This window comes from Hyla sarda, chromosome 5 (assembly GCF_029499605.1).
Source record: "Hyla sarda isolate aHylSar1 chromosome 5, aHylSar1.hap1, whole genome shotgun sequence".
Lineage (NCBI taxonomy): Eukaryota > Metazoa > Chordata > Amphibia > Anura > Hylidae > Hyla > Hyla sarda.
This window is the reverse complement of record NC_079193.1, coordinates 214,310,871-214,331,949: the sequence shown is the minus strand read 5'-3', so window position 1 is coordinate 214,331,949 and position 21,079 is coordinate 214,310,871. Positions and strand designations below refer to the sequence as shown.

Genomic DNA, 21,079 nt, shown 5'->3' with positions numbered 1-21,079 from the left:
AAACTTTTTTTTTTTTTTTTTTTTTAAATCAACTGGTGCCAGAAAGTTAAACAGATTGGTAATTTACTCCTATTAAAAAATCTTCATCCTTCCAGTACTTATAGCTGCTGAATACTACAGAGGAATAAAATTATTTTCTTTTTGGAACACAGAGCTCTCTGCTGACATCACGAGCACAATGCTCTCTGCTGACATCTCTGTCCATTTTAGGAACTGTCCAGAGCAGCATATGTTTGCTATGGGAGTTTGCTCCTACTCTGGAAAGTTCTTAAAATGGACAGAGATGTCAGTAGAGAGGACTGTGTTTGTGATTTAGCAGAGAGCTCTGTGTTCCAAAATGAAAAGAATTTCCTCTGTAGCATATGGCAACTAATAAGTATTGGAAGGATTAAGATTTTTTAATAGAAGTAATTTACAAATCTGTTTAACTTTCTGGCACCAGTTGATTTAAAAAAAAAAAAAAAAAAAAGTTTTCCACCTGAGTACCCCTTTACAAAGTAAGGGCAGATAGAACAGAAACTACAAGCAACTAAACCAACAGATAGCAAGCTAAGCTTATCCATTCATTTGTAGACAGTCTAAATGATATTTGTTTTTCATAATGTGCCAATATAGAGCATACTATATCAATGCTATACTGTGTTAACTATAGTGCATACTGTATGTAAATTGACTAATTCCAAACCTGGCAACCTTGTACATGTCCAGCATGTTTAGAGACTGCCGATTGAGCTGCCTACCCTGGTCAGGAACACTCAGCGGTGACATAACTGTGCAAAACTGAGCTGTCAGTAATATAATCAGATTTAAAGTAATATCATCCAGGCAGCTATGTACAGATATATACTGTACACAGTGCACCCTAACTGCAGTACCAGAATTAACAGCTATCTTTTTTCCATGAAATTCATGCAATATTAAAGGAAATCTGTCATCAGAATCACCCGCACTAAATCTGTTACACAGGCTTGTAATTAAAACGCTTCTTACCTCATTAAAAACTGTGCAGCGGTTCGCCAGATATCTTCCTTTTTAGTTATATGGTATTCCCAGGCTTGGGACTCAGTAGGAGGTCCGCAGCATCAGCACGGACTCACTTACGTCATTTTCGCCAGGCGGAGCGGCTGCCCGGCTCATGAATATTCATGGCTGCCTCATCGCAGTCTTCCTCCTGGTGTAGGTCACGTGGGTAGCGCCGCACATGCACCACGCGCCGTACACCCGGTAGCGGCGTTCTCCTGCATAGATAGATATGCAGGAGAATGCCGCTTCCGGGTGTACGGCGCACAGCGCTACCCACGTGACCTACACCAGGAGGAAGACTGCGATGAGGCAGCCATGAATATTCATGAGCTGGGCAGCGAAAATGACGTAAGCGAGTCCGTGCTGATGCTGCGGACCTCCCACTGAGTCCCAGGCATGGGAATACCATATAACTAAAAATGAAGATATCTGGCGAACCGCTGCACAATTTTTAATGAGGTAAGAAGCGTTTTAACTACAAGCCTGTGTAACAGGTTTAGTGCGGGTGATTCTGATGTCAGATTTCCTTTAAGCTTCTTTTCACAAATAGGTCATGTCAGTTAATTTATAACATTTAAAAAAATTTATCTACTTTTCTCTTTAGACAAGAAGGTTTCCGATAGCTTAATCTGAAGTATGGTATCCCATGAAAGAGTTTCTTCCCTATCATGGACTTTACAACTGCATTTTTCTAACACAGATAAAGACACATATAAAGGGTCAATATTATGTGAAGCCTATCAACCTGCCAGAATAGTTTTGGACATTGGAAAATCATTAACGTGCCTCAAGGGAAGAATTGACTTATACCCTTAAAATGTCTGACTGCTTACCTTCAGGTTTATATATGAGACAGGACATGGTTTTCCCCACTAGACCAGTCAAACAAAATCACGTAATGTCCAAAGCAGGAATGTATTGAAAAGAAGTGCTGCTTTCTCATTACACTGTGGTATAAAATGGGTTGGGTTCCTTATCCTTTCCTTTTTCAGTTTATTGAAAATGCATTATGGTTGCTTCCTTCCAGTGATGATCCCCATGTTTCCATGTGCAGCCATGTCCAATCACCACGGCAACCAATATGTCCCGATAATGTCAATGTTTTGAAAGATATTTACATAGGGCCTGTAGCAGCCACAAAAATATGATTTAGAGGCACCATTACATAACTAAGGGTGCCCAAGATTTCATACATTTTAACAGAATGTTGAGCTCCCAACCTGTTCCCGAGATAAAAGTTTTTATAGTATTTTTTGACAATAGGTCATCTTAGAAGATCCTACTAACATCACCTTTGCCTTTGAACTGCAAACACCAACAGAGAAATACAAGTGCCGAGCAAAGGGAGAAGACTGATGCACCCTCCAGAGAGGACTCCCTGCCTCTGTTGCTCCAGTAGCTCAGAGAGGACAGACAAGATTTTCATCTGCAGTGGCCGCAAATACTATTCTTAGTAAGTATACTTTCCCCTGATAGTAAGAATTACATCCACTGCTGCAGTGCACCCCCCCCCCCACCTCTAGAAAACAAGTAATCTACAGTGAAGCTTGTATAATCCCCGCTCTAGGCAACAAGCATTTCACCAACCTATCACCACAGAACCCCTTCATAGCACTACATAACCGCACCGAGTCAATAAGCATAAGACCCTCATAGCACCACAGAACACTACCTCCCCCACCCCCCCCTCTTCTAGACAAGAGGCATGGGAACCTCAGAACAGTATATAGCCCCTTGGCAATGAGCATGGGACCATCAAAGCAGTATATAGATTCCCCTTGGCAACAAGCTTCAGACCCTAATAGCAGTATATAGCTCTTGGCAACAAACATGGGACCCTCAAACAGTATATCTGTCCTTGACAATAAGCATCCTCAGAGTAATATATATATATATATAAATATATATATATTATGCATCCCCAGTATCCTGTGATTGTAGATTCCCATGGCTGGGAAATCGATGCCAGCTATAATCTACAATAGCGTACGGTATTAATGCTTACTACCACTGGGGTTAATACTGGTCTGAGGGTCCCATGTTTGTTGCCAAGGGTCTATATACTGCTCTGAGGGTTTAATGCCGGTTGCCAAGAGAGATATATTCTGCTCTGAGGGTCCTTCCCAAGCTCATGGCCAAAGTGCACATTGCAGCTTAGGACTATGAATGAAAAGTATATCGTCTGTTGGCACTATGCGCTGATAATAGATATACTTTTCATTCATAGCGCTGCAGGGGTATATGTACATATGCCGGCGCTGCGCTATGAATGAAAAGTATTTCTATCAGCAGCATCGGGTGGGCCGATGCTGCTGCTAGAATGCTTTTCACATATAGCACTGCGGTGACATATGTATATAAATGCGTTGCGCTGCGAGGGTACATTATACATGCGCTGCGGGGGGTATATATTTATTAATGCGCTGGAGGGGGGGTGTATATATTTAATAATGCGCTGGTGGGGGGGTATATTTATAAATGCGCTGGCGGGGGTATAAATATATATAAATGCGCTGGGGGGGCTAGATATATAGGCTATATGTCTGCCCCCCCCCTGCAGCGCTATATATATCTTGCCCACCACAGCGCTTTTAATATACATATGGCCCCGTTACTCACAATGTTCATTTTAAAAACCCTGCTGAGAGCCCTGAATGGCTCCTCAGTACCGGCCATTCAGGGCTCCCCGCGGGGGATTAAAAAATGTAATTTAAAACAAACGATACATCGCAGGGTTGCGGAGCATGCCGCCCACTCCCCTGCTTAATAACTTCTGATTGCATCGGGTCTCAGAAGTGAAACCCGGTGCGATCAATCCCTCAGCCCCTGTACTAAAACCCCCATCATGGAACATAGTCTCCCCAGCTGTCTGCAGACTCCCGCAGCAACTGGGCCTGCTGGGTATGAAGTGTGCTCAGCTCCTAAGCGCGTTTCACATAAAGAAAGCCAGCCATGAGCATAAATATACACTCGTGGTCATTAAGGGGTTAAATTACAACATAAAACAAATTAGTTGTATTTTGTACAAAAAGTCTCACATAGCAGGATACCACAAGTATGGAGACTGTAACCCTGGCACAAACTCATATAGGATCAAGACTAAATGTCAAGGATTTAGCTGACTATCCCAACAGTTGTCACAATAATATTTTTTTTTTACAATATAAAAAATGTAATATAGTACAATGCAAAAGTGAGAAATCTCCAGTTCAGCAAATGTCGAATGCTGATGATTTTTAAATAAAATGTCTTTGGCCTTCAGCCATTTAGAGTGAGGAGTGGTGCATATTATGGTCATTAGCTTTTCAACAGTGAAATTGCCAACAGCCATTCTTATTTCCCAAAAGTGCAGTGAAAACAGAGCTCTTTATCTGCTGAACAGAAGTCTCTGTGTGATAAAACTCTGCAATCATTCTCAAGAGGGCTCGCAGTTCTGACAAGTGGAATAAAAAAAGAGAATTGTGAGCCTGCACGCGCTGCTATTTTATTAGTTACCTCACTTGGCATTAGAATTGTTTTGGTGACTACGACTGGTCAACACTTCATTGAGTAACCGAACCAAAACATTTTTCCTACATGCTTTTTAAACTAGGAATTCTCCTATGTACTTGTTTACTTTCTACAAGAGATGGATTGCTTCATTCAGAGGCAATACAAAATGAGGATTAAAAGGAAAAGAAAAATATAAAAATAATAATAATAATTAGAAGGGATCTTTGATCTGTTGAATTTGTTTTGATGTCCTAGGGGCATGTCAAAATTTTTTAATGGTTAGTGTCTGAGTGTTGAGACCCCGACCTATCACTAGAACGAGTGGGGACAAGCGTGTGGTTATACGACTCACTTTATGGCTCACAGCGGTCTCTGTCCATCTTTACTAGAAGGCCTCATTATAAATCTAGTGTAGATGAATGGAAATTGCTGAGAGCTGGGGAGTGATGCACATAACCTTGCTCTCCTCCTACTTGATCTAATGATTGCTGGGGGTTCCCTCGCTGATCAAAACTCTGCTGACATCACGAGCACAGTGCTCTCTGCTGACATATCTGTCCATTTTAGGAACTGTCCAGAGCAGCATATGTTTGCTATGGGGATTTTCTCCTACAATGGACAGTTCTTAAAATGGACAGAGCTGTCAGAGAGCACTGTGCTCGTGATTCAGCAAAAAGTTCTGTGTTCCAAAAATAAAAGAATTTCCTCTGTAGTATTCAGCAGCTAATAAGTACTTGAAGGATTAAGGTTTTTTAACCTGTTCAGGATGCCGGGCGTATGCATATGCCCTGCATCCCGAGTCCTTAACCCCTTAAGGACCGGGGGTTTTTCCGTTTTTGCATTTTCGTTTTTTGCTCCTTGCCTTTAAAAAATCATAACTCTTTCAATTTTGCACCTAAAAATCCATATGATGGCTTATTTTTTGCACCACCAATTCTACTTTGTAATGACGTCAGTCATTGTGCCCAAAAATCTACGGTGAAACGGGAAAAAAAATCATTGTGAGACAAAATTGAAAAAAAAAACGCCATTTTGTAACTTTTGGGGGCTTCCGTTTCTACGTAGTACATTTTTCGGTAAAAATTACACCTTACCTTTATTCTGTAGGTCCATATGATTAAAATGATACCCTACTTATACAGGTTTGAATTTGTCGCACTTCTGGAAAAAATCATAACTTCATGCAGAAAAATTTATACGTTTAAAATTGTCATCTTCTGACCCCTATAACTTTTTTATTTTTCCGTGTATGGGGCGGTATGAGGGCTCATTTTTTGCGCCGTGATCTGAAGTTTTTAACGGTATCATTTTTGCATTGATAGGACTTATTGATATTGAAAGTGACCAAAAATGCACTATTTTGGACTTTGGAATTTTTTTGCGCGCACGCCATTGACCGTGCGGTTTAATTAACGATATATTTTTATAATTCGGACATTTCCGCACGCGGCGATACCATTTATGTTTATTTTTATTTTTATTTACACTGTGTTTTTTCTTTTATGGGAAAAGGGGGGTGATTCAAACTTTTAATAGGGAAGGGGTTAAATGATGTTTATTCACTTTTTTTTTGCACTTTTTTTTTGCAGTGTTATAGGTCCCATAGGGACCTATAACACTGCACACACTGATCTTTTACATTGATCACTGGTTTCTCATAAGAAACCAGTGATCGATGATTCTGCCGCATGACTGCTCATGCCTGGATCTCAGGCACTGAGCAGTCATTCGGCGATCGGACAGCGAGGAGGCAGGTAGGGGCCCTCCCGCTGTCCTGTCAGCTGTTCGGGATGCCGCGATTTCACCGCGGCTATCCCGAACAGCCCACTGAGCTAGCCGGCATGGTTTCGGTTTCACTTTAGACGCGGCGTTCAACTTTGAACGCCGCGTCTAAAGGGTTAATAGCGCGCGGCACAGCGATCAATGCCGCGCGCTATTAGCCACGGGTCCCGGCCGTTGTTAGAGGCCGGGCCCGAACCGCTATGACGCGGGGCCACGCCGTGGCCCCGCGTTATAGATCGGGAGTGGACACATGACGTTCCAGTACGTCATGTGTCCTTAAGGGGTTAAGGACGTGGGGCGTATGCATACGCCCGTGGGAAATCCGATCCCCGCCACTAGCCGGTTGGGGGACCGGACCGGGATGCCTGCTGAAATCATTCAGCAGGCACCCCGGCACACCCCCCCCCCCCCCCCATGTCGGCGATCGCAGAAAATCGCATGTCAATTCAGACATGCGATTTTCTGCTATTCCGGGATGATCGGGTCTCTGGTGACAGCCCCGATCATCCTGAGGGCTAGGAGTGAGGTCACAGTGCTGCGATCTCCTCCTATCCCCTGCCATTGGTCAGAACTGATTCTGACCAATGGCAGAGCAGGACAGTGGGTTGCCATGGCAACCCTCCATTCTGACCACCCCTGGATGTCGAGGGGAACATGGACAGAAGATGGAAGCCGGGTACCTGCAAAGATGATGCCTGGGGACCCCCCGATCTTTGCTGGAGACTGCTGGATCCTGGCTCAGGTAGGGAAGCGACAGTGGGGGTGAAAGTGAAAGTAAAACTATCTTTACTGTGGCAACCACTAGGAAAGCCAAACTGCAACTCCCAGCATGCCCAGACAGCCAAAGGCTGTCTGGTCATGCTGGGAGTTGTAGTTTTGCAACATCTGGAGGGTCACAGTTTGGAGACCACTGTTGCAGTGGTGCCCAAACGGTAGCCCTCCAGATGTTGCCAAACTACAACTCTCAGCATGCCTGGACTGCCTAGGCATGCTGGGAGTTGTAGTTCTGTAACATCTGTCCCTTCAGATTTAGCCCTTTTCATGACATTTTTGAAAAATGCTGCTCTACCTTAAAGCCCTCAAATTTTTTCAAAAAGCAAAAATATGTCCATTTTATGAGGCCAACATAAAGTGGACATATTGTATTTGTGAAGAAAAATACAATTTATTTGGAATATCCGAGTTCCTTACAAGCAGAGAGCTTAAAAGTTAGAAAAATGCAAAATTTTCATGAAATTTGGGGATTTTTCACCAAAAAAGGATGCAAGTAACGACGAAAATTTACCACCAAAATAAAGTAGAATATGTCACGAAAAAACAATCTCAGAATCAGAATATTCGGTAAAAGCATCTTAGAGTTATTAATGCTTAAAGTGACGGTGGTCAGATGTGCAAAAACCGCTCTGGTCCTAAGGTGTAAAATGGCCTGGTCCTTAAGGGGTTAAGGGAAACAGAATGTTATACAGTAAGTGTATGGAATTACAATGATCCTAATCTGGAAAACTAGGTATGCTGGGTCCTGATTCCATTAAGTAATTGCTAATCTGGAAATGGCCAGCTTTGCGCAATGGAGGCGGGACCCAGCATACCTAGCTTCCCTGCCTTCATACCCTCGGCCCTGATATGCTTTCCCACCTAATGACATTTCACAGGACGCCTTCGTCCATGTGAGCGCGAGAGAAGCAGGCATATCTCTGCAGAGGAGATAGAGGCAGGGATGCTGGGTATGCTCGTTCCCGCCTTGAAGATGGCTATTTCCACATTAGCGAAGCCGGCTATTTCCAGATTGCCAAAACCGTCCATTTCCAGATTAGCAATGCCGGCTAATACAGCATATATCTCTGGTTTCATTTACAGTTTCGGGTAAGTGATACCGGATTGTAATATGGTTTACCCACTGTCAGTTTCCCTTTAAGTGCAGTGCCCCCCCAAAAAAACTGTAATTAGTGTTTTTATGCAGTGCAGTAACCCAGCATGGCCACTACGAGATGCACTGAGCTATCTTTGTATATGTGGACACTGTAGGTCTGGAAAAAGGCTGAAAGGCAGGGGTGCTGGATGTCTGACCTCCACGTGTAAATATGAATGTCCTATTCCAGAAAAAAGAAATCCCAGAAAACTCAGTTTTATTGTGGTTGATAAGGGACAGACAAACGGTTGCGGACATCAGCTCCAGTATATCCTTTTTACTTGTTACGCATTAGATTATTATCACAACAGTAGTGATATGTGGGCAAGGCTATCAACAGTATAATTTTAATAGCATTATCTACTGGGGAATCCACATATTGCATATTTATCCAACAGATGGCGACTTTAACAATAGTGACTTCTTCCACCACTGGAGCAGCTCAATGTCACGTTTTTGTGATTCTGAAGTGATGGTGACAGCCTGTCAATGTCCTCCATGTAGCTCTAGATTCAATAAAAATCTTAGACAAATAGTGTTTAGACTGTTCACTCGTAGCATTACTCAGTTTGTGATGTGTTTCATTACATTTTAACACATTCAAAATCTCATAACTCAACCTAAATTACAGAATTTTTATATTATTTTTCCCAGATTTGTCTATTCTGTTAATCAATGATTTAATTCTCCTTCAATTCTCTCTTTATACATTTGGATGCTTTTTATTAACCACAGTAATAATATACAAAAATAGCACGGCAACCTGAAGTTGGATGATTGATTATAGATATATTGCAATAGATTTTGTCAGCCCCAAAAATACAGTAATAATGAAACACAGAATCTGGTTATTACTGTTCTTTAATAGAAATAACCGATGCATCAGTGAGGTGTCTATGAGAAATGAAATGATGGATAAATGTAAAAAAGAAATGTATTAAAGGGGCTCTACCATCTTGTAAAGTTTGTACGAGGTCCAATGCTTAGGGCCCCTCACAATCTTGAGATTAAGGACCCATAAGAATAGAGCAGCATACACTTCACGCTGCTCTAGTCTAATGGGCGACTCGGAGTCCCCTTTCTCAAGAGGGGCCCTGGAGGCCTGTGATCAGATTGTTATCCTTTATCCTTTAAATAGGGGATTACTTTACAAGATTGAAAAACCTCTAAACACCAAAAATGAGAGGTATAAAAAAAATGTATAGGCAGGGCTACCAATATATTAAATAGGATATACTAATACTGTTAAATGTGAAGAGTAAGGCTGGGTTCACACCACGTTTTGTTAAATACGGTTCCCGTATACGGCTGGGAGGGGGGGGGCTTAATCGCGGCGCCCTCACTCAGTCCTTCGGGAACTGTATTTAATGTATGTCTATGAGCCGACCGGAGTGAACCGCAGCCTCCGGTCAGCTTCGTTTTCGGCCATATGCGGTTTCCCGACCGTAGGCAAAAATGCGGTCGACCACGTTTTTGCCTGCGGTCGGGAAACCGCATACGGCCGAAAACGAAGCCGACCGGAGGCTGCGGTTCACTCCGGTCGGCTCATAGACATGCATAAAATACAGATCCCGAATACGGCTGAGTGCGGGCGCCGCGATTAAGCCCCGCCCCCTCCTCCCAGCCGTATACGGGAACCGTATTTAACAAAACGTGATGTGAACCCAGCCTAAGTCCGCTCTCACGATCCCCAGCACGGCTTCCAAACGTAGTAGAAGAAAAGCAGAACAACCAGTGGTAAACGTTGAAGACTTTATTCAGAACCAGGTAAAAGCTGCAAGGCATGCGGTACAGTCAATGTAAAACAGCAACAACGGAGACAGCGTGGACGCGTTTCAGGTAAAGACCCTTTGTCAATGCACACAAAATCTCAGGTAAAGTCAGGTTGATATGGGGATCCGGAAGTGTGGAGGAGGGGCAGGGAGAAATACACCATATTTAACCCATACCACCTCACAGTCGGATCAACCCGTAAACAATACAAATATTGGTAAACCATTGACATGCAATACCATAACATCATAGGAGGGGAAACGAGGTGCAAGTTATATGCAAATGTTATTATAAGTATATGGTGGGACAAAGAAAATAAAATACCATAATGAAAAAACACAATGAAAGGCGAATAAAAAATGGAAAAACTGAAAAGACACCTACAAGGGGGAAAAAAAGAAAGAAATGAAAACCATCTTGATTAATAGTAAAGTATTAAGTCTGTTCTGTAGTTTAAACTAGACGGTTGTGTAGTGCGCAAAGGGTGTATCCAATACACCTCTCTATTGCATAGTAACTTGACATGGTCACCTCCTCACCAGGGTTTTCGTACAAGCTCCACGCCATAAAAGCTTAAAGAAGAGGTATCACCTAAGTGGGCATCACGGAAGTGCCGAGAGGCACCCGAGATGTTCACATGGTGCAGATTCATTATAGCAGGAATGTGCTCCGGAATCGTCTTCTTTAAGGGGCATATGGTGCTACCGATATAAGAAAGGTTACATGTCTTACAGCAAATCCTGTACACTACATGAGTGGACTGGCAATTAAAGGAGTACTCCAGGATAAGAAAACTTATCCCACTTATTCTATGGAAGAGGTGGAGGCTGCCCAATGCAGCGCTCTGGCTCTCCCATAGAGATGTATTGAGGGGGCGTGTCGGCTGCCGCGTCATGCGGGGGTCGGGCACACCCCATTGCCGCTGACTACCGGGGCCCCGTACAGGAGATTGCGGGGGGGGGGGGGGGCCCAGCGGTCGGACCCACTGCGATCTGAAACTTATCCCCTTTCCTTAGGATAGGGGATAAGTTTTCTTATCCCGGAGTACTCCTTTAATAAATGGATGCATTGGAAAACATTTTTCAGTATTGTAACCTGAAATCATCTAAGTTTGGAGAGCATATTTATACACTACACACCGTGAGGAACCACATTTATGAAAACCTTTAATGTGTAACCAGGTAGTGCTCTGTGGGCACTCCGAAAAAAATGCGCTGGGAGACAAAAGGTTTCCCAACGTGGGTGCCCGACGAGACGAGAATTTACAACACCTGTGTGTGAATTTGGCTAGAATAGGATCCTGCGACAACATAGGTAGATACTTCTTGATCATTTTGATTATTTCATGGTACTCGGCACTATAAGTAGTAACAAATGTTACACTATCCTGGTGAGTAGAAGAAACATGTTTGAAGGACTTCTTAGATTTCTAGAAATAGAGTCAGTGAAACTGTTACATGTTGTTGATTCTTCTTTTGATTTTCACGTGAGCAATTCAGAGTATTATCCTATTCATTCTAGATCTCCTGTCATGGATGGTTTTCAGGACTTCGTTATGCAGGAGCTAGTCCTTTTCAAGGACTCTTGCTCCTCCAGTCGCCATGAAAACCTATCCAAGGAGGAAAAGTAAGCTATGAAACAAATCAAGGAAAAACGCCAGTTGATAGTCCGTGCTGCGGACAAGGGGGGGTGCGGTTGTGTGTCTGAATGCCGACCTGTACTGCTTACTAAATAAAAATCTCCTAAGTGATCAGGGTACTTACGGCATCTTACCTACAGATCCTACATCCTGTTTTAGGGAGAATCTTAGGGAAGTGCTGTGTTAATACCTCAAATTAGGTGTTATTTCACAAATACAGTTTGATTACAGGTTTGTTTTGAACCCCACCACGCTGATTTTCCACTCATTGCCTTAGGTGCACAAAGGCCGATTCCCCCTCCAATGAGGCCGATCGTAGCGGGAATCGGCTCTTTGAATGAGTGCCTTAGTCAATGGATGGACTAAATCCTGAAACCCGTGATACACCTGTGCCCAAGCTACATTAAGGAGTCACAGCATCTCCTGTCTATCATGAATCAGGTCAAATAGGATTCGTCCTTCTCTTGGCTCACTTTAGACATTGAAGCACTGTATTCCTCCTTACCAAGTGTCGGCAATTCCCTTCGAAGGGCCGAATCATGCCAGTTTCTGCTGTGCCCTGTGGGTGAATTTACCCCTGCTAAATGCAACTGTTCTTCTGAGGAACTTTTCATAGAGAATCAGCAGTGGTTAGTGGACGTCATGCACCACGGGGGCTACTCCTCCCAATGAATCAACAGGGCTAGGTCCAAAGTGTCCATTATAGATAGAGGTGACTTACCAGTCACCTCTAGTAAGAAGTCCTTCAAACATGAGTCTTGAAACTCACAAGGATAGTGTCACATTTGTTACTATTTATAGAGCCGAGTAGAGCTGGGCGTTATACCGGTTCATAACAAATACCAACATTTTTGTCCTGCACGATATGAATTTTTCCCCAAACCACAATACCGGTTTGGCCCCTCCCCCTCGGGAATGAATGAGTTATCAGCCAAGCGCTGTCCCCACATCGGGGAACTAACCCTATGTGGCCCACAAGCGCTGTTCTGCCCCCCCCTCCCAATTAATTAGCAGCCCAGCGCTGCGATGTCCCCATCGGGAAACTAATCACATGTCACCCGCAAGAGCTGCCCTCCTCGTCCTCCTGTTTGTTGCGGCCGCCGGAGCTGACACTCTATAGCTGTATCCCTATGCCCGGGCTGCAAAAGATAAACAAAATAAACTTTAACTCACCTTCCCCGTCGGTCCTGACCAGCTTCCTAGGAAATGGAACGTCGGACAGCCGTCAGCCTATCACCGGCCGCAGCGATGTTCTGCCACGGCCTGTGATAGGTTGAGCGCATTGTCATGTAAGAAGCCGGCTTCTTACATGACAGTGGGCTCAGCCTATCACCGGCCAAGGCGGAACATCACTGCGGCCGGTGATAGGCTGATGGCTGTCCGACATTCATGTCCCCAGGAAGAGCGTAAGGCCAACATAGGAACATGCCTTAAAGTTTATTTTTGTTTACCTTTTGCAGCCCGGGCATAGGGATACAGCTATAAAGTGTCAGCGTCGGCAGACGCAACAAACAGGAGGGCGAGGAGGGCAGCACTTGCGGGTGACATGAGTACATGAGTAGTACCCCGATGGGGACAGCGCAGCACTAATAATTAATTTGGGGGGGGGGATACCGTTATATACCGTGGAACCGCCATAAGTTACAAAAATACAGCGATACACATATTTGGTCCTACCGCACAGCCCTAGTGCGGAGTACCATGAAATAGTTAAAATCATCAAGAAGTATCTACCTATGTTGTCGCAGGATCCTATTCTAGCCAAATTCACACACAGGGGTTGTAAATTGTCATCTCGCCAGGCACCCACGTTGGGAAACATTTTGTCTCCCAGCGCATTTGTTTAGGAGTGCCCACAGAGCACTACCTGGTTACACATTAAAGGTTTTCATAAATGTGGTTCCTCACGGTGTGTAGCATGTAAATATGCTCTCCAAACTAAGGTTACAATACTGACAAAGGTTTTCCAATACATGCATTTATCAATTGCCAGTCCACTCATGTAGTGTACAGGATTTGCTGTAAGACATGTAACCTTTCTTATATCGGCAGCACTATACGCCCCTTAAAAAAAGAGGATTCCGGAGCAAATTCCTGCTATAACGTATCTGCACCATGTGAACATCTCGGGTGTCTCTTGGCACTTCCGTGATGCCCACTTAGGCAACACCTCTTCTTTAAGCTTTTATGGCGTGGAGCTAATACGAAAACCCTGGCGAGGCAGTGCTCATGTCAAGTTACTACGCAATAGAGAGGTGTATTGGATACAAACTTTGTGCACTACACAACAGTCTGGTTTCAACTACAGAACAGACTTAATACTTTACTATTAATCAAGATGGTTTTCATTTCTTTCTTTTTTTGCCCCTTGTATGTGTCTTTTCAGTTTTTCCATTTTTTATTCGGCTTTCATTGTGTTTTTTCATTATGGTATTTTATTTTCTTTGTCCCACCATATACTTATAATAACATTTGCATATAACTTGCACCTCGTTTCCCCTCCTATGATGTTATGGTATTGCATGTCAATGGTTTACCAATATTTGTATTGTGTATGGGTTAATCCGACTGTGAGGAGATAGGGGTTTCTCCATGCCCCCCCTCCACACTTCAGGATCCCCATATAAACCTGACTCTACCTGAGATTTTGTGTACATTGACGAAGAGTCTTTACCCGAAACGCGTCCACGCTGTCTCCGTTGTTGCTGTTTTACATTGGCTGTACCGCATGCCTTGCAGCTTTTACCTGGTTCTGAATAAAGTCTTCATCGTTTACCACTGGCGGTTCTGCTGTTCTTCAAATACTGTTTAATACTTAAATGGGCACTCTCAAATTCAACAACTTTTTATATGTTGAACAATAACTTTTGAGATCATGGTTTATAAAAATAAAAAAAGTCCAGCAAGTGAGGGCGGGATTAGTACTCCTCTGTGCTTACTCCTAACCACCTGACTCTTTAAACAATGTTAGCCTAAAAAAGACACTCTTGAACCCAGATTTATAACAATGAAAAAAAAGCAAAGGAAGGCTCATAGAGTTAAAAAGACAAAGTGACTTGTGCACAACAACAAATTCCAGTGTAAAGAAACTAGTTATTCTACAGAACAGTGGGTCCAGAACTGGGCAATTATTGGGGAAAATGAGCCACCCAGTGAGAAAGGCTACTTAAATAGAAGAATGCAGCACAGGATACTTAAAGATTACCTGTCACCAAACTAAACTTTTAATATATTGTTCCTTATGTTATTATAAGACACTTTGCTATTTATGTTCTGTTCAAAATTCTCAACCTTTATATGTTTTTAATGTGATTGTAAAAACGGCCACTAGGTGGCTCTGTTTTGTTCCCAAACAGTTAATTTGGTCTACACCCACACTTGCAGAAATCTAAACTCGGAAAGTGCGTGCCGGGAATGGCGAGTCACAGCTCTCGCAGGCTTCAGTGACATCACCCCTGCTGGGGAACGCCCACTTTCTCCTGCCGGGAGCTCACACAATGTAAGCAAGGGGAAAAGTATGATACACAGCTTTTTAATGTTCAGAATTTTTTTTAAGGGCAGGAGGGGTGTTAGGAGTAGTTAGTGAATATAATCGGAGTTTGTTTAGAAAATATGGTTTGATGACAGATACTCTTTAAAACATCACTTTTATTTATAAATATTCAGGTGAAGTGTTAGTGCCAACAATTCAGGCAAGGAAAAAAGAGCAACTCATTTTGAGCAAGGTGAGCACTGTCAAATTCAAAAACTTTTTATATGTTGTACATTTATTCAAAACAATAACCTTTCTAATATACTTAAAATATACATAAAAAATGTTCTCCCTCTCTTTTTTTTTTTTTATAGAAATCATGGCTTATAACAATGGGTCCCCATACCAGTAAGTGAGGATGGGACGAGCACTCCTCTGTGCTCACTCCTGTCCTATAAAACTCCTGTCTGAAAATAGAGAGGAGGGGGTTAGAGAGCAGCCTGCAGTAAATGGATGAAGAGACCCAGTGCTGCACAGCAGACTAAGGGAGGAGTGATGACAGGAGACAGACAGTATACATTATATGAATAAATTTACATAAGTACTGTTGTATTTTTTTATTCGCCCAGTTTCTGGTCTGCTTTTCTAGTCAAGAAAAACAAAACAAGGAAAATCTACACAAAAGTGCACACAAATTTAATCATGTGATGACAGCCTTACATGTGCCTACCTAACAACAGGTGCATACCTAAAATAAAAAGGAAAGAATATTGGGGCTCAAGGTCAAGGATTATAGTCAACTGTACCTAAAATAGTCAACTGCACAAAAACAGCCTACAAATATCGTTTTAAAAAGGACAAAAAAAGGGCCCTTTTCCCACAGTCTACTTGGTCAACTATTTTCAGAAAAACATTCTATAGCAATCTATCATCAGGGTCATTTGCTTCAGGCTAGGTCTTTGCACGCTGTAATGACTTAACTGTGTACCGCGGCAATTCTTTTCTTTCTCGAATAACTTCTGCACTAAAGAGGAAATTTATCAAGGGTGGTGTAGGTGAACGATTTTTCTACACCTTTAATTTGTGTGGTGTCAATATGTACGTGCTCTAAATTTATTGAATGCATGTGATAAATATGGTGCTAGTAGACATTTTTTTTGAAGTTACACTTCAGTACACCACTTCGTATGATTTCTCTTCGATGACTTTTTTGTGCAACTCTTTGACTCCTTACAAATCGCAAATGATAAAGTTATGACCACTGTAAAAAGTTAGCCAGACTATGGCATAGATACACAAATCACGACAAATCAACCACAGAAACAGGGTAAAACCAACGATAAATTTCTCCCAAAATGGAAATATAATCAAGTTCAGTAAAATTTTTATTTATTGCACTATTTATCTTGTATTGATTCCTAGTTACCACTAGGGCTGGGCGGTATACCGGTTCATACCGAATACCAAAATTTTTGTGCTGCACGATATGAATTTTAACCTATACCGCAATACCGGTTTGGCCCCTCCCCCTCGGGAATGAATGAATTATAAGCCCATCGCTGCGCTGTCCCCATCGGAGAACTAATCATATGTGACCCCCGAGCGCTGTTTTGCCCCCCTCCCCAATTAATTATCAACCCAGCGCTACCACTCACATATGTCACCCGCAAGCTCTGCCCTCCTCGTCCTCCTGTTTGTTGCGGCCGCTGGCGCTGACACTCTATACCAGTGGTCTTCAACCTCCAGATGTTGCAAAAGTACAACTCCCAGCATGCCCGGACAGCAAATGGCTGTCCGGGCATGCTGGGAGTTGTACTTTTGCAACATCTGGAGGTCCGCAGATTGCAAACCACTGGTCTATACTGTATCCCTATGCCCGGGCTGCAAAAGGTAAAAATAATAAACTTTAACTCACCTTCCCCGTCGGTCCAGACTTGCTTCCCAGGGAATGGAACGTCGGAGAGCCGTCAGCCTATCACTGGCCGCAGCGATGTTCCGCCTCGGCCAGTGATAGGCTGAGCCCACTGTCATGTAAGAAGCCGGCTTCTTACATGACAGTGGGCTGAGCCTATCACCGGCCGAGGCGGAACATCGCTGCGGCCGGTGATAGGCTGACGGCTGTCCGACGTTCCCGTCCCCAGCGTAAAGCCGACGTCGGAACATGCGTTAGTTTTATTTTGTTTACCTTTTGCAGCCCAGGCCTAGAAATACTGCACAGTATAGAGTGTCAGCGCCGGCGACCGCAATAAACAGGAGGAGGAGGAGGAGGGCAGCTCTTGTGGGTGACGTGAGTAGTACCCCAATGGGGACAGTGCAGCGCTGGGCTAATAATTAATTTTGGGGGAGGGAATGCCTTTATATACCGTGGAACCACCATAAGTTACAAAAATACAGCGATACACATATTTGGCCATACCGCCCAGCCCTAGTTACCACTAGTTTTAGTGTTCAGAGCTGCATTCACAGTTCTGCCAACTGCTAGTGGAGACAGTCAGCAGGATAGTAAACAAACACCATAGTCGCACTTCAGTATAGTGGGATAATTCATTTTTCAGTAAGAGTACTGTACAGTGTCAGAGGTTAATATGACTCTGTTCAGACATTGTGCAAGCATTTGATGTTTAGAAATTCCAGCTTTACAGCCTGCACAATAGTGAATGCAGCTATAATATAGATCAATATAGTGTCAGTAAAGTGTTGTGTTTACAAAGTCAATGTACTATGTACATTGAGGGGAATTTATTATTGGCTTTGGTCTTCATTTTGGTGCATATTTTTCTCACTTGCATCGCTGTTTTGTGACAAAATGTTACAAATTTTAAACATCCCTGTATCTCAAGTGCATATTTTGCAAAAATACAACACAAATCACAGAAAAAATTTGCAAATATACACTGCCCCCAACAGAGCTCTACCACCATTTTAATCCCACATACTTTTCTGCACAAAATTTACCACACATTGTACAAACTTTGAATAAATTTTGCTTAAAGGAGTAGTCCGGCGCGCACTTTTCTCATTTTATCCCGTCCGGGACATCGCTGCGGCCGGTGATAGGCTGAAGCTCCGTGTGACGTGCCAGGCTAACAGGAAGTAAGAAGAATACAGCCCGGGGACCGAACACCTGTACCGGAGTGTACCGGAGCTCCGGGGGCTCGTTGGCAGGTAAGAGAAAGCTTGTTTCTTTTATTTTGCAGCCCGGATGGGATAAAATGAGAAAAGTGCGCGCCGGACTACTCTTTTAACTGCACAAAATTACTAATAATAAAAAAAAAAAAAAATAAGTGGAGAAAAGCAAATATACACAAGGACCAACACAATAAATTACCAGTTATTAAGTAGAAGTGACCTTGATAGCAGGCAGAACTCTTTATCAGCTTCATATGACTCCCTAAAGCCAGTTTACATGACAGAATTCAAGGACATGGATAAGGAATTTAAACATAATCTGCACTGCAATTTACTTTCCAAAAATCCTTCCTTTTTTTTTAGGGAATCTGTGCTATGTAAACTATTTAAAGGAAATCTGTTATTGTCACCGCACTAACCTCTTGGCACTAACCTCTTGGCACAGGTGTGTAGTGCAGGCGACACTGATAACAACCATACTTACCTGTACCTGAACACACTCATCAGCTATCTACCTCCATTCCAGAGGCAGTCTTAGGGCACATGAAGAGGTTACTGACATCACCGCTGCTGTTTCTCTGCTGGGCCCCACTCCAAGCTGGCTTAAGGAAATGGAAGCGGTGACATCAGAAAGCTCCGCCCATGCCCCAAGCCTGCCACCAGAACAAAAGGAATGGAGGAAGATAGTGGGAGAACGAGACCATGGATCAGGGACAGGTAAGTATGGTTATCATCAGTGTCACAAGCACAACAAACCTGTACCAACAGGTTAGTGCGGTGACAATGCTGACAGATTTCCTTTATAAATCCACATGCAGACAAATAAAATAGAACTTTTGCCACCAACTATATAGACTATGAGATCTAGCTTTAGCTGAAATTCTTGTAATTGGTTTCTCTTTGTCAGCTCTTACAAGCAGGGTGCAGGTGAGAGCTGTGTCTCAATGACACAGTCAGGGGAAATGTATAACTCTGCAGCTAATCCTGATATGGCCTAATCTATGAAATCCTGTCACTCCTGGCCTCTATATAAAGCAGAAATTATATTGATAGAAGCTCACTTTACACAGGGACACATACATATGTATTGGTGGGTAGGGGGTCTGAGTTGTCAGGAGGGATTTCATAGGTGATGATGTAATCATATAGTTCACAGAAAGTCAGCCACACAGAAGAGACTATTGAGAGCTTTACACAGGGGATCACATATTTTCTTGGGGTCTGAATGGGGATCATATGACCCAGCTGCAATACTGAAAGTTTAAAATGTATGAATGCAAATGATTTAGGATTACACAAGAAAATCGCTGGTCACTTAGCTTTATTTGCTGGAATGTTTTAATTATTGACTAATCCCCACCGTGAAATCACAGACAAAACTGCTACAGCGCCAATATTCACACTAGGACAATGCATCCTTTTCATAATATCATCCAATTTACAACTATTGTGACATATTGTCAATTCTTTATTTGTGACATCTAATTGTATACAAATCTGCAACATTGTCAGCACCCACTTTAAGACATCACTGACTGCTTTATAGATTAAACTATAACACTGTCAATACTGGTGACATCATTATTTAGGTTAGAGCATCATGGTGTCTTCTGATACAAAGACTATTGTATGGTGTGACCATAATGTTTCCCTAGGAGACATTCGATGATCCCAAGAATTCCAATAATGATGGTCATAGTATCCTGCTAAGGAAAGTCACCATGGAGCACTAACCTAAATCCCAGGACAGTTCATTACATAGCCAGGTCTGATCTTTTAATATCAACATTGAATCACTAACATATTTTCCACATTGGCAAAATCCATTTTGTAATACAACATCACAGTCAAAGACTTATTTGCTATCTTGCCAAAATATACTTTGTGGCATTATTATTTAATCAGAAACTAATCTGCCATATTGCAATTTGCTTTATTTAATGATCCACAATGCTGATGTATTTTTACTCTTAGGCTGCTTTCACACTACAAAATCCTCCGTTTTTAAACATCCGTAGGAGGAGCCGTGTGAAAATCAGCTGAAAACGGCAGTAACAAAATCCTATACGTCCGTTAGAAAATCCCATTATAATCTATGGGATTTTCTTATATCCGTATTAATCCGTTATAGTCCGTTATTAATAACGAACGTTAGTTTGTTACGGAAGATAGTTAAGGAAGAAATAGTTCATGAACTATTTCTTCCGTAACAAACTAACTTCCATTATCAATAACGGACTATAACGGATTAATACGCATATTAGAAAATCCCATAGACTATAATGGGATTTTCTAACGGACGTATAAGATTTTGTTACTGCCGTTTTCAGCTGGTTTTCACACGGATCTTCCTACGGATGTTTAAAAACGGAGGATTTTGTAGTGTGAAAGAAGCCTTATCCTAAACTGACACCCTGCTACTGATCCCTCTGACACAATGAAAAGGTTCTCAATTTGAGACATCACCACTCTCTACATTCACTACTTTTGGAGTTATAAAAACAGATGAACATCTGTGCCCTACTGTTTCCATAACTCCCATAGCAGTAAATGTAGTGAGCTTTGCACATGCAATGCAACCTCTCCATCTATTCTTCTCCTGTGGATATGTCATAAATATCCCCGAAAATACCTCTTTAACATAAAATGTCCCCCTAACCAGTCACCCCACGATCAGCTCTAATGTGTGGTAGAGCCTGGCAATTTCTCTGCAGTGCTGCCACATGGGAAATCAAAGAGGTTGACTAATAGTTAGCCCAATGCCTTGTGCATTAAAACAACAGAGGCCAGTATCTTTACTTCACCTGCTCCCCTGGCATGGCAGCTGTCATGTCCTTTGGTCGCCACTCCTATGTTGTTC

General features: G+C 42.7%; 1 protein-coding gene and 1 long non-coding RNA gene across 7 annotated transcripts in view; one reads left to right on the top strand and one right to left on the bottom strand.

Annotated features, from left to right (window-relative positions):
• FARS2 (phenylalanyl-tRNA synthetase 2, mitochondrial) overlaps positions 1–21,079 on the bottom strand; it is a 397,026-nt gene that overhangs the window by 358,822 nt on the left and 17,125 nt on the right. The window contains exon 1 of one of the 6 annotated variants that reach the window (XM_056521089.1): positions 1,857–2,009. The exons of the other annotated variants lie outside the window; for them this stretch is intronic. Within the exon in view, the coding sequence (XP_056377064.1) occupies positions 1,857–1,884 (28 nt within the window). The 5' untranslated portion in view covers positions 1,885–2,009. Of the gene's footprint in view, positions 1–1,856; positions 2,010–21,079 lie in introns of those variants that run through there. 6 annotated transcript variants of the gene reach the window in all.
• On the top strand, positions 2,183–15,654 carry LOC130273778 (uncharacterized). The gene is made up of 4 exons (XR_008844117.1): positions 2,183–2,476; positions 14,950–15,117; positions 15,285–15,343; positions 15,465–15,654. It is a non-coding gene; the product is annotated as an uncharacterized LOC130273778 (long non-coding RNA).